This window comes from Lathamus discolor, chromosome 1, assembly GCF_037157495.1.
Source record: "Lathamus discolor isolate bLatDis1 chromosome 1, bLatDis1.hap1, whole genome shotgun sequence".
Classification (NCBI taxonomy): domain Eukaryota; kingdom Metazoa; phylum Chordata; class Aves; order Psittaciformes; family Psittacidae; genus Lathamus; species Lathamus discolor.
The window spans coordinates 67,047,605-67,060,566 of NC_088884.1; the positions used below are offsets into that span (position 1 = coordinate 67,047,605).

General features: G+C 41.8%; 1 protein-coding gene across 2 annotated transcripts in view; it reads right to left on the bottom strand.

Moving 5' to 3' along the window:
* PLBD1 (phospholipase B domain containing 1) overlaps positions 1–12,962 on the bottom strand; it is a 43,526-nt gene that overhangs the window by 11,549 nt on the left and 19,015 nt on the right. For both annotated transcript variants that reach the window (XM_065676479.1, XM_065676490.1), the window contains 2 exons: positions 3,762–3,926; positions 2,437–2,581 (listed from right to left, as the gene is read on the bottom strand). In XM_065676479.1, the coding sequence (XP_065532551.1) occupies positions 2,437–2,581; positions 3,762–3,926 (310 nt within the window). The remainder of the gene's footprint in view (positions 1–2,436; positions 2,582–3,761; positions 3,927–12,962) is intronic.

Sequence of the window (12,962 nt, forward strand, 5' to 3'; positions counted from 1 at the left end):
GAAGCTTTTCTGACACAGCTTTTGTACAACAGAAGAGTCTTATTTCACATCCAGTCTACTGAATGACAAGAACCTTTGAATTACTCATTTGTCACCGAAGGACCGGAAGGGCATTTATTTAAAATGCTCTTTATTTTCTCCAAAAGTCAATACTTTATGTACATTAGGATCGTGTTTCTATTTATGAGAGCTTACTAGCTTAGCCTTTCTTACTGGCTCTTAATGTCTACCAGGACAGAGAAAAACAGTGGGAAACTGCATGCAGAGAAGTTACAGTCATCAAGTGGAACCACGGCCAGGACCTCCATATTCTATGAGCAGATGCTGTGAAAATATAAGTCTTCATCTCATCACAACATGGAGCAAAGGAATTTGGCAGTTCCCTCCCTCGTGCATGATGTCCCTAGATCATTACCAGGCCAGTGCTTTAGAGCTTACTCATCCTCTGGAAAACTGCAAGTTTCTGAACTACACCCACAGCTAGGGCAATTTGCTACAGTCAATGGGTCATGCTTGTCTAGTGCTTGTGATAGTACCTTGTAATTAGGTGGCCAGTGAGTTCACTTTGCATACCACAGGTCTCTCAAACTTCACTGTAGCCATGGGAACTATGTTTCGTAATAGTTTTAACTCAGTTTTGTTGGTACCGCATTGCTGTGTCAGAGCCTACCCAGCACAGGCAAGCTTTAAAGTAAGCCATCTCTTCAGACTTCATTCTCAGGGAAGCCCACTGGGATTCTGTACAATAGCAAATGAGACCCAACCATTTCAGCTTAGTAGTAGCTGATTTTCAGGTATCCTTCCATACAGCATGCTTTATCAGTCTCATTAAAAACAGAAGACTTGTATTTCACGTTATACAAAGAATCCACAAAATGAACAACCCACAGACATCACCACAGACACCCACGAACAAGGAAATAAAACACTCCTCATGGCTAAACCCAGTTTTGAATCTTAAGCACAACGCAGCATGAAACAGGTGCTAAATCAAGCCACACTCTCCTGAAGTACAGCACTATCCTCAGCAGTATTTCTGCTGAAAGATACAAGATCCAGAATAACCTTCTGTATATTCACGCGATGAACAGAGCTCAGACAGGAACCTCTCTGTCAGGTTACGTAGGCTTGGCAAAATTCCTTGCAATTAGTAAATTTAAGTCCTCCAATGGAACTGGAGATAACCCAAGCTCTTGAGAGGCTGTACACTTAACAGGAATTCACCAGAATACCTCTACTCCTTCCTCAAAGCAAAAATTGCAGATGTCAGAATATGCTGCACTTCTGAAGGTCACTAAGGAGGGTCCGAACCCCACAGAAATACTTGCTTTCAAAACGAAATGACCACAACTTTGCCTTTCAAAACAATTTCTCAGTCACAGTCCCAGAATTCCCTGCCATGAAGGATCCTTGCCTTTGTAGTAAGGCAGGCACAGTAATTCAACAGAGCACATTTTAAAACTATCAGCCAACAAAATTTCATCAGAATGAGACAGTCTTCAACAGCACGTACTTCATTATAAAAAGTTCATGAAAGTTCTTGAGTGTTTGGGTATTTTTTGAATTTGAAATTCCACCTTTAAAAACTTACACAATGTTAACTCAGCCTTCGATTTGCTTTGTGTTTTCATATTCATGTTTCTTGGTGCTACCCTAGCAAGAGTAAATATTTTACCACTGAAACATTAACTGCTGGCAATTTCTAACCTTCTTCCAGGGAACTTGAGAATATTATGTCCTGCCTGATCTTCTCAAAGGAGATTTTAAATATTCTGGCTGGCTCCATTGCTAACACATAAAATAAGCATAAAAAAAATATACTCCTCTGCAGCAGCTTATAGAGAAGCTGGAAGAGGCAGATTTGGGAGAAGAAGCTAAACGAACAAAACCCAACACCAAAGAAGTTGATACAATTTCAAATGGCTATAGTTTGATACTCTCTAATAACCCCATTACAACATGAATCATGCCACAGTGCTGAACAGAAGTGTTTAGAATTGTTATTACCAAACATGCGAATGCTACAGGCGAGGTGAGGAGTTCAGCAGTTGAGATGAGGGCAGACATGAGCAGAATTCAAAGGAGCATGTTTGTGCCAGAGGTAGAAGAAGCCTTGGGTGAGATGGTTTAGTGTGAGGTGTCCCTGCCCATGGCAGGGGGGTTGGAACTAGATGATCTTGAGGTCCTTTCCAACCCTAACTATTCTATGATTCTACTATTCAAAGCATTGAAGGTGATTAATCAGCAACAAAAGACAACAACAATATCACATTCAAGCCAATAAACTTCCTCTCAATGGCTAAATGTTTTAAGGTAGATTGAAGCCAGTGCTTCCTAAGGTATCACCCATTTTATAGACAAGACATCTGCAAGATAGTAAGATGGTCCATATCTGTATCTTGGATAATGATATAGGTTTAGTTTTCTTGACTTTACCTGGGTAACTGCTGAATGAGACACGGCCAGTCCTAGTCTCTGGATCAACTATATTAAAGTTCCAGTGCTTGTATATTCTCAGTGTGGCTGCATATGTAAACCAGCTGGAATGGGCAAAATATATATTCTCATATCCAGGTAGAACCTGGAAAAAAGAAGCAGAAAGAGGAATAGTTACAGACCCTACTATACTTTGCATGTTTTTTACTTGATAAAAAAAGTTTTCTCCCAGATTCTAAGTAGTTTGATTAATTGTGTTGTTTAAGAAGGAGCAAATTCTTGTGCTTTTAACTGTGTACTTAACAATGAATTTCTGAAACTTCTGGAAATAATTCTTGCCCATGTGTTGTTTTCAAATAATTAGTTGTTATTTTTCAAAAAAAAAAAAAAAAAACAGCTTAGGGGTTTTGGGACACCTGTATCACATGCTATTCTCTGTTTCCCCAGTTTCCTCTTGAATACTTGTATTTACATATTCCGATCAGCCCTCTGCAAACATACCAAACATTAAATTAAAACACGCTATTTCTGTGAAAATGCCTCTGGGTGACTTTCAAGTATGGAAGCAAATGCAAGTGTATTTAATTTGAAAAGGTAAATACATATTGATAATAGCTCTATTAAAAGTATTTCCCTGTTTCTAAGATTTCTTGTTAGCTCAGAAATCTCTTGTGACAGGCAAATGCTTGAACAAATGCTTCCTAATCTGAGTACTGTTGCTCTGGGATACATGGAGTCTCCATATACTGACTAGAACCTTGATAATTTTAATTGAAAAATTTAATTGCTACTAAGATGTATCAGACACTTATCTTAAAAGTACTTTTTCTGTCATTACTCCCATTGGGAAGCCATTCCAGAATATCACTGTTAACACTTAGAAAACATCAGCCAATTGCACCAGTTATTCTTGTGCTAGCACTGATCTTTAGTTAAGGAATCCTCTTCCCTTCCTCCCTGCTTAACTTGCTCAATGGATTTGTAGGCATTCACAATATCCCCTTTCAGACTTCACTTGGCTAGACAGAACAACTTATTCTCTTCCAGTCTCCTCTCTATGGTATTTCCCCATTCCCTAGTAATTCTAGTAGCTTTTCATTGTCAATCTCTGTGGGTTTGGTTTGGTTTTATTTTTTCCCTGCCCTTGAACACAAATGAGCAAAACTGGACCCAAAATCCTATTAAAGGCACAAGTGACAACTGCATAAAAGCACCATGACAGGAGTCTCTTTATGCGCATGCAACGTAAACAATGAAGACTCCAGAAATGCAGGCTCATGACACAGCAAATCAACACAGTCACTGGAGATGTTCTTGATGCTCACCTTGATGAGTGCAGAGCAGTGACCCATATCCCACTGATACTTCCCATGGCTTCCTGGCTCCACATTGCATTGTCCACCCCTTGCAGAATACTCGAATAATGCAGGAATGAGGTCTAACAGGTCTCCAACTGCATTCAGAAACTGGACATCAAAGATGCTCAGTGGCTGAGGAAAGGGAGGAAAGAGAGACCACAAAAAGCACTTTCAGATAGAGAAGCATCAAGACAGTCCCAGCTGTTAGAATTTTTCTTTTGCTCTCAAAGTAAGCTCTTACATGGTCTAGGAAAGGCTCACAAGGCCCACATACACATGGGCACTAGTGTGGTATTAGGCATCTAGGTACCTTTAAGGGTCTGGCCCTTGTAGTGGCATTACCAATGCTAACATTTCTGAGGGGGAAAAGAAAGGAGACACTAGCTATAACTTATGCAAGTTCTGTGTGTCTTTGCAAACAGCACGCCAATCAGTCTGCTGTTACTGTTATACTGGGGTAATAGTAAGTAGTAAGATTTTAGGAGGGGGTTGTTTATGTATGCCTTTGAAGAGCCTTACACTCTTACACTTACAAACACTCTTGGGAGTTTCTGGATTTTTATAAAGTCTGCAATTTAAGACATCCTCAGGACTGAGGAGAAAACAAATGAGAGAAGCAAGGTATGTTAATAATACCAATAAAGTATTAAATTAGCTGAAGAAAGAAGTCAGTCAAAAGGCTCTCCAATACGTGCTTTCGAAACCCCTTATGGTTGCAACTAGCCAGGGCCAACTGCACACAGCTTGTTGTGCAACATGCTCTTCAAAACCTTCTTTTAATTTGCCTCTTCAAGAATAAGAGCTTAAGTGCAGCCTAATCTCAACTTCCAAAGACTGTTTTCTAAGTGTTTCCTGTTCTTGCTTGCATCATGCCTTTAGTTAAGGTAAGGATTAAGGAAAAAAAGTCAGAACATACATCACTTTAAGGCTATAAATGGTAATTTTAGAATGGGACACAATAATATAGCAAATAAACACATTGCTTGCAATATAAATCACTATTATTAAATCATACAGCTGACCTCTCTACAAACCCCAACAAAGCGGAGACAAGGAACAGAAAAAATAAACAGCGCAAAATCCATTTACTTTTTATAGGGAAGGCTGAATTCTGTGTTACCCATCTACTATTTTGGAAGAGAGAATAAATAACAGGAAAAACAAAAATAATGTAAACTCTAGACCATATATTCCCAGAGAAGCAATTAAACCTTCCAACAATGCATCCCAAAACAACTGAGAGAAATAAGCCATTCTCATAACTAAAAATCATCCATCACAGAAGGCCCTAACAATAGCTAGAGTTTCAGGAAGAAATCCAAAACCAACTTTCATATATGTTACATTGCTTTAGTTCATCATATTTTTGCTGTCGGGAGCCAAACTGGGAGCAGCAAAGGCCACATCTGACAAATATCAAGAGATATATCTTTACATAATTTAAGCAACTCAGTGGTATAAATCATTTACAAACCAGTCTCAACAACCGCTATCTCACTGGAATCCATAGAGAGAGACCTGAACACTGTTTCATCACAATTTTTCCCCATCCAGCTGCCCTTAAAGGTCTACAAGTCCACCATTCAATGAAGAGAAGCTGTTTTCCAACATCTAATTCACACAGGCACTGCTGTACAGTACCACCAGGAGAGGAGCAAACAGGACTGCATATGAGAATGCTCAGCCAGCCTTGAGACATTCAAATTCTACGTGACATGCGTTTGCTACCACTACATATTCTCCTCCACAAAACCTGCCTTCATTGCAACATCTACCAGTAGTTACACTAACATAGCTCTGGCATCACTTGGAATTGCCTGTATATTTTTAAAAAGCTTCACATTTCTGTGCTGTCTTACAGTCATTGCAAGTAAAAAAATTCAGTAGCTACTAGGAAGTTCATTCAAGCTAGATCAACGCCAAGCTTCCTTGCCAAGCAAGGAAGCCATCAGAATTGTACGCACAGAAAGGTGGCCAGAGAGCTGAAGGAAAGACCCACTCAAAAAAAAATCAAAAGCTGTGCAAATTCCTAGGGCTCTACTGGGTGAGACTGGGCTGCCAGCTCCCAAAGCCAGCCAGAAGAAAGAAGTATCACAGAAGTAAAAGAGGAAATAGGTTGTTAAGCATCCACTAGGGTTCCGTTTTCACTCCCCTTTTGAGGGGCAAGCAAGTTTTGTTCCAGTTTATTTCCAGGAATTCATTGCTTTGCTTGGATAAACCTGGTTTTGTGTTTAAGATTGATGCTCAGTGAGATAACACAAGCACAGTGCACAGAGCTTCTCTGGAGTCTCAGTAAAACAATGGACTCAAACAGAAGACAGTAATGCAGGCCAAATCTGGAAACTTCAGGAGTGGTGGAGGCATGTGCCACAAAGCTCAGAGCCCCAGTTTGGAAATACAGTTGATTTCCAGGATACATGGAGATACATGGAGAAATCTTTTCTATGAAGACTTAATCAGGGCTCACTGGCAAGAATTATGGGGGGGGGGGGGGGGGGAATAAAAAATGTATGCATCATAACAAGTGCATAATGTAGAACATATTACAATCTTTTGTAATCACCTTCTCCCATCTCACACAGCAATGTCAGGAAAACTCCTTGCATGCATGGTTTACATCCTGAAGAAGAGTGACTGAATGAGCTAAATTGACAAGCAGAGAGGTAGTACAGTCACGACAAAAGGAAAAAGTCCTTTTGCTAGAATGTGTGGCTCCTCTAGGGTACCGTCCTGAACAGCATAAAGAAAAAGAAATAACAGATTGAGTTTGAGTTACATCAGCTGTAAGGAGAAATAAACTTAGAAACGGCAGCAGATAGGAGGGAACCAACCTTGTCTGCTAAAGGCTTGTCTACATAGGATATTAAAATAGACAAGTTATTCTGTAACAAGTGTCTTCCAGTACCTTCCCCATACATAAGCATTCCCAATACAAAATAAAGAAGTATAAATGCAGAGCTGTCCTAGAATCATTGTAGTATTTAAAACTCTGACACCTCCTTATTCAAAGGTAATTTCCCTGTGTAGACAAGCCCAAGATTAATCACAGCGTTGGTAGAGCATTAGGCAGATGAAAAGGCTTAATGTTCTTTGAGTGCCCCTCCTTCAGAAATTGTCTTGACAAAAGGGTTGGGTTTGTTTACTGGATATGAAATGCTGCTAAACCAGATGTAATAATGTCACAGTTTAACATGGAAATCTATTCAGATTTTGACATCATTCTTAATGATACCTGTAAATATCAAATCAAAATACAGAAGTTTACAACATAGATTGCCTTCATGAATGTCTTAATGGAAGCACCAACCTAAAATAGCCCTGCAGGAAACTAGACTCTATGCAATTTTAAAGGTTCAGAAAAGTACACTATAAAACATTTGCATGCATGTACAAATAAAAATATGTACTACTACTACTACTGTAGAACAGTTCAGAGTCCAAACCAAATTTTCTTTGCACAAAGAAAAAGTTTGTGGCAGACACAATGGTTTCACAATATTCAAGTGAAGTAGACCTGAAGTTTAGGAGAGAAAAGAAAAAACTGAACCTCACAGAGTGACCTGCATGCACATAACACAACTCTCACTGAATTTTTTTGTGGACTTGGCATAGCTTCACGCTACCATGCATATAAGAAAATGAAAAGTCAGATCTTTTCACTTGTCTTCCTCAAATAAGTGCATTATCAACTAATTCACTAAATTTAGAACTCCAACTACTTGCAAGTTTAAAAAAGTATGCATAGTGCCAATGAGAAACCCTGACATATGCAATGTGTAAAATTAAAAGCAGATTTACTATTGAAACAGCTTGTTTCCATTCTCCTGAAAATGAAACAATTTTATTCAACTTTGCCCAGTGCTCACAGGCTTTGTAAACACAGCTCCTTCTCCCCATCCCCTTTAGTAATTTTGGTCTACCCTTGTCAACCAACAACTCCTCCGTGTTCAGAACACTTTGTCCATGCATGAACACGATGGTAGAGTGGGTGGGGAAATACAAGAACTTAGAAATCTATCTTCACCCCCTCTTCTTCCTCCCCATGCCTCTGATCTTTTCAGCCTTTCTTCTGCAGTGTTTAATTTTCTTTGAAGTTTAGAGCAGTTGGGAGAAATTGCCCTCTGCACTTACACGATGATCAGTTGAATTTAGAAGTACACACGGTTTTTCCCAACAGCAGTTAGAACATCAGGCAACAAAATAATACAGCCTGTCACATCTCGGTTTTAGGCTTGGTTTTGATTAGGGTTTTGGGGCTTTTTTTTGGTGTGGGGAGGAGGTGTATGAAAAAAGAAAGTAAAAACACCACAACCCACACTTGAGATATTATCAGTATTTCTAATGTTTATCAGCACCATGAATCCAAACTACTGTACCAATAGAGATCGAAAGAGAAACCGATAATAATCCTAAAACAATACATATACAGAAAGGATTTTTTTTGTTTTATATGAAACAACAGTAGTATCCACCAGAGGAAAGAAGGAAGACACAACTCTCAAACCTCTAAGGAAAAAATGTAATAGGAATGCAATTTGTTTTTTAAGACATGCAGAATTTGTTGTGGGAGCTTCCAGTAAAGAGATCTTTTATTTTATTTTTTTTTAAGTTGAGAAATGAGTAATGGAAACAGTAAATACTTGTTGCACAATATAAGTTCAGAACACCACTGGATTAATTGAACCAAACTATAATGCTTAGAAATAAGGGAAAAGAAAATCATCTATGAAGTGAATTCATTCGCCAAACATTCCACTTACTAACAATCTAAGGGATTAAATTAAAGAACCTTTTTAACATTATTTTAACATGTACTGAAAGGGCAAAGTTGAAAACAGCTTCTTTGGACAGCAGATGTTCTTTAACCACAAGGAATAAGGAAGATCCTGTTGGTCCTCTCTCCAGAGGGTAAGGGGGGTGTTGGTTGGTCGTTTAGCTTTTCAAGTACCAACAGTTTACAGAAGCTGGGTTGATTTGCAGATAAATGGGTGTTATCAAAGCTAAAATACTAGTCAGCAACATTGCATCTGCACCTGATTTTATTGTCCATGTAAGCTCAGAGGAAGAATATTCAAGGTGTTGATCTTCCTAAGGGGATGCTAACAGCAGTAAATATGTACACAAATAGCACTGCTGTAACCTAATGTCTCCGAAGTATTTGAAAAGTAGCATAGTATCCAACAAAGTGAACTGCATGTTCTTCTGCAGAGCTGTCAGGTATCATTTTGATGACAAGGAAAACCAAACACCAAGGTGCGAGAGCAGCCGTTCAAACTGTACTCCGAGGTAAAAGACTACTGTTGACTTTCTGGCCCTGGCAAACAGGAAACTGCAGCACCACTTCAAGTCAGAAATGTATACACAAGGGACATTATTGCTTTGAGTAAGATATGGATCTTAACATAGGTGATAATCACAGAATCACAGAATCCCAAGGGTTGGAAGGGACCTAAAAAGATCATCTAGTCCAACCCCCCTGCAAGAGCAGGGTAACCTACAGTACATCACACAGGAACTTGTCCAGGCGGGCCTTGAATATCTCCAGTGTAGGAGACTCCACAACCCCCCTGGGCAACCTGTTCCAGTGCTCTGTCACTCTTACAGTAAAGAAGTTCTTCCTGATGTTAACGTGGAACTTCCTATGTTCCAGTTTACACCCATTGCCCCTTGTCCTATCACTGGATATCACTGAAAAAAGCCTAGCTCCATCATCCTGACACCTACCCTTTACATATTTGTAAACATTGATGAGGTCACCCCTCAGTCTCCTCTTCTGCAAGCTAAAGAGACCCAGCTCCCTCAGCCTCTCCTCATAAGGGAGATGTTCCACTCCCTTAATCATCTTTGTGGCTCTGCGCTGGACTCCTTCAAGCAATTCCCTGTCCTTCTTGAACAGAGGGGCCCAGAACTGGACGCAATATTCCAGATGCGGCCTCACCAAGGCTGAGTAGAGGGGGAGGAGAACCTCTCTTGACCTACTAACCACTCCCTTTCTAATGCACCCTAAGATGCCATTTGCCTTCTTGGTCACAAGAGCACATTGCTGGCTCATGGTCATCCTCCTATCCACCAGGACCCCCAGGTCCCTTTCCCGTTCACTACTTTCCAGCAGGTCACCCCCAAACCTGTACTGGTACATGGGGTTGTTCTTCCCCAGATGCAAGACTCTACACTTGCCCTTGTTAAATTTCATCAAGTTTCTCCCCGCCCAACTCTCCAGCCTGTCCAGGTCTCGCTGAATGGCAGCACAGTCCTCTGGTGTGTCAGCCACTCCTCCCAGTTTTGTGTCATCAGCAAACTTGCTGAGGGTGCACTCAGTTCCCTCATCCAGGTCATTGATGAAAATATTAAACAGCACCGGTCCCAGCACCGACCCCTGAGGAACTCCACTAGTCACAGACCTCCAGCTAGATTCTGCGCCATTGACCACAACTCTCTGCCTTCTTCCTTTCAACCAGTTCTCGATCCACCTCACTACTTGATCGTCAAGCCCACACTTCTTTAGCTTATCTATGAGGATGCTGTGGGAGACAGTATCAAATGCCTTACTGAAATCAAGAAAAACTACATCTACCGCTCTACCATCATCCCTCCACCTAGTCACTTCCTCATAGAAGGCTATAAGGTTGGTCATACATGACTTCCCCCTCATAAAATCATGTTGGCTGTTCTTAATGACCCCCTCATCCTTGATATGCCTAGTGATGGAGTCAAGAATAAGTTGTTCCATCACCTTTCCAGGGATGGAGGTAAGGCTGACCGGTCTATAATTACCCGGGTCCTCCTTCTTGCCCTTCTTATAGATTGGTGTGACCTTTGCCATCCGCCAATCCTCAGGCACCTCGCCCGTTTCCCACGACTTACCAAAGATGATGGAAAGTGGCCTAGCAATGACCTCCGCCAGCTCCCTCAGCACCCGTGGGTGCATTCCATCCGGACCCATCGATTTACAGATGTCCAGTTTGCATAGCTGATCCCTAACCCAATCCTCATCTACCAAAGCAAACTCCTCCTTTGTCCTGACTCCTTCTGGGGCTATAGAAATCCGGGGCCCTCGGGGAGAGTCTGCAGGAGTAAAGACAGAGGCAAAGAAGGCATTCAGCACCTCTGCCTTCTTTATATCCTCTGTCTCCAGGGTACCCACTTCTTTCAGCAGTGGGCCTATATTGCCTCTTGTTTTAGTTTTATTTGCTATGTATTTGAAGAAGCCCTTTCTATTGTCTTTAACCCGACTAGCAAGATTGAGTTCCAAGGAGGCCTTAGCTGTCCTAATTGCCTCCCTACATCCTCTAACAACTGTCCTATATTCCTCCCAAGCGGCCAGCCCCTCCTTCCATAATCCATAGATTCTCCTTTTCCACTTGAGTTTGCCCAGCAGCTCCTTGTTTAACCACGCCGGTCTCCTAGATCCCTTACTTGACTTCCTACTCATTGGGACGCTCCGATCCTGAGCTTGGAAGAAGCGGTCCTTGAATGCTAACCAACTATCTTGAGCCCCTTTACCGCCTAGTACACTTTCCCATGAGACTTCCCTTAGCAGTTGACTGAAGAGGCCAAAGTTGGCCCTTCGGAAATCCAGAACTGTGGCTTTGCTAGGTATTCTATTCCTCCCACACAGGATCCTAAACTCCACCATCTCATGGTCACTGCAGCCAAGGCTGCCATTGACCGTCACCACTTCGACCAAACCCTCCTTGTTGGCGAGTACTAAATCTAGCAGCGCTGCTCCCCTAGTTGGTACGTCCACCATTTGCATTAAGAAATTATCATCAATGCACTCGAGGAACCTCCTAGACTGTGAATGACTGGCTGTGTGAGTCTTCCAGCAAATATCGGGGTAATTAAAGTCCCCCACGACGACTAAGGCATGTAGTCGCGAGGCTACTTCCAGTTGCCTGTAGAAAGCCTCATCAACTCCTTCGTCCTGATCAGGAGGTCTGTAATAGACCCCCACAACTGTATCACCCGTGCCAGTCAGCCCCTTGATTCGTACCCACAGACATTCCACTTGCTCCTCATCCGACCCCGGACAGAACTCAATACATTCTAGTTGCTCTCTCACGTAAAGAGCAACTCCACCACCTCGCTTTGCCGACCTATCTTTCCTAAAAAGGACATAGCCATCCATGACCACATTCCAGTCATGTGAACTGTCCCACCATGTCTCTGTAATCGCCACTAGATCATAACCTTTAGCCCGCACACAGACTTCTAACTCCTCCTGTTTATTCCCCATGCTGCGTGCATTGGTGTACAGGCATTTCAGGGAGCCAGTCCTAGTACCCTTTTTCCCCTGTGGGACAGGGTCTAAAAAGCTATCCTTTCCCACAAGTGAAACAAGAGATTGATAGTCCTCCTTAGCCCGCCATCCTTCAATCCCTAGCATGTTCCTCTTGGGCTTGTCCCCAACAGGCCCAGTTAAATCCCCTCCCCCCTTCATAACTAGTTTAAAGCCCTGTTAATAAGCCCTGCTAACTCCTGCCCCAAAACCCTTTTTCTTCTCTGGGACTGGTGTATCCCGCCTGTCACCAGCAAACCAGGTGTCCCATACAGCAGCCCGTGACTGAAAAACCCAAACCCCTGCCTTTGGCACCAGTCACGTAGCCATACATTAACCTGCAGAGTCTTCTTATATATCCCTTCACCCTCGCTTGCAACAGGTATGGAGGCAAACACCACTTGCGCTCCAGACCCTTTAACCAGCCGTCCCAGGGCCCTGTAGTCTCTCTTCATCGCCCTTATGTTCCTTATAATTTCGTCACTGCCAACCTGAAAAACCAGCAGTGGGTAGTAGTCAGACGGCTGCACCAGTTCAGAGAGCTTCTTTTTAAGATCTCTATAATGTCCAAAGCTGAAACCGTGAACGGAATAAGGAGTCAAAATAAATCCCACCAACTGCTCCAGGCACTTTTGGGAAAAGAAACAAATATATCCACTGTATATAATTCAAGAATAGAGGACACAAGAGAATAAAAATGACCCAGTCACTTCAGAGGTCAGTGATTTTAAGTATCAAATACACAATTAAGTAAGTATCAGGGAATACATGTTGCAGGTAAGGCATGCCTATTATAAAGAAACAGCTCAGACACAAGCTAGCATATTATGCTCCCCCGGTCTGAGGCTAAAGGATTATGAAGAAGCCAAAAAAACTGATGAGCTTTGAAG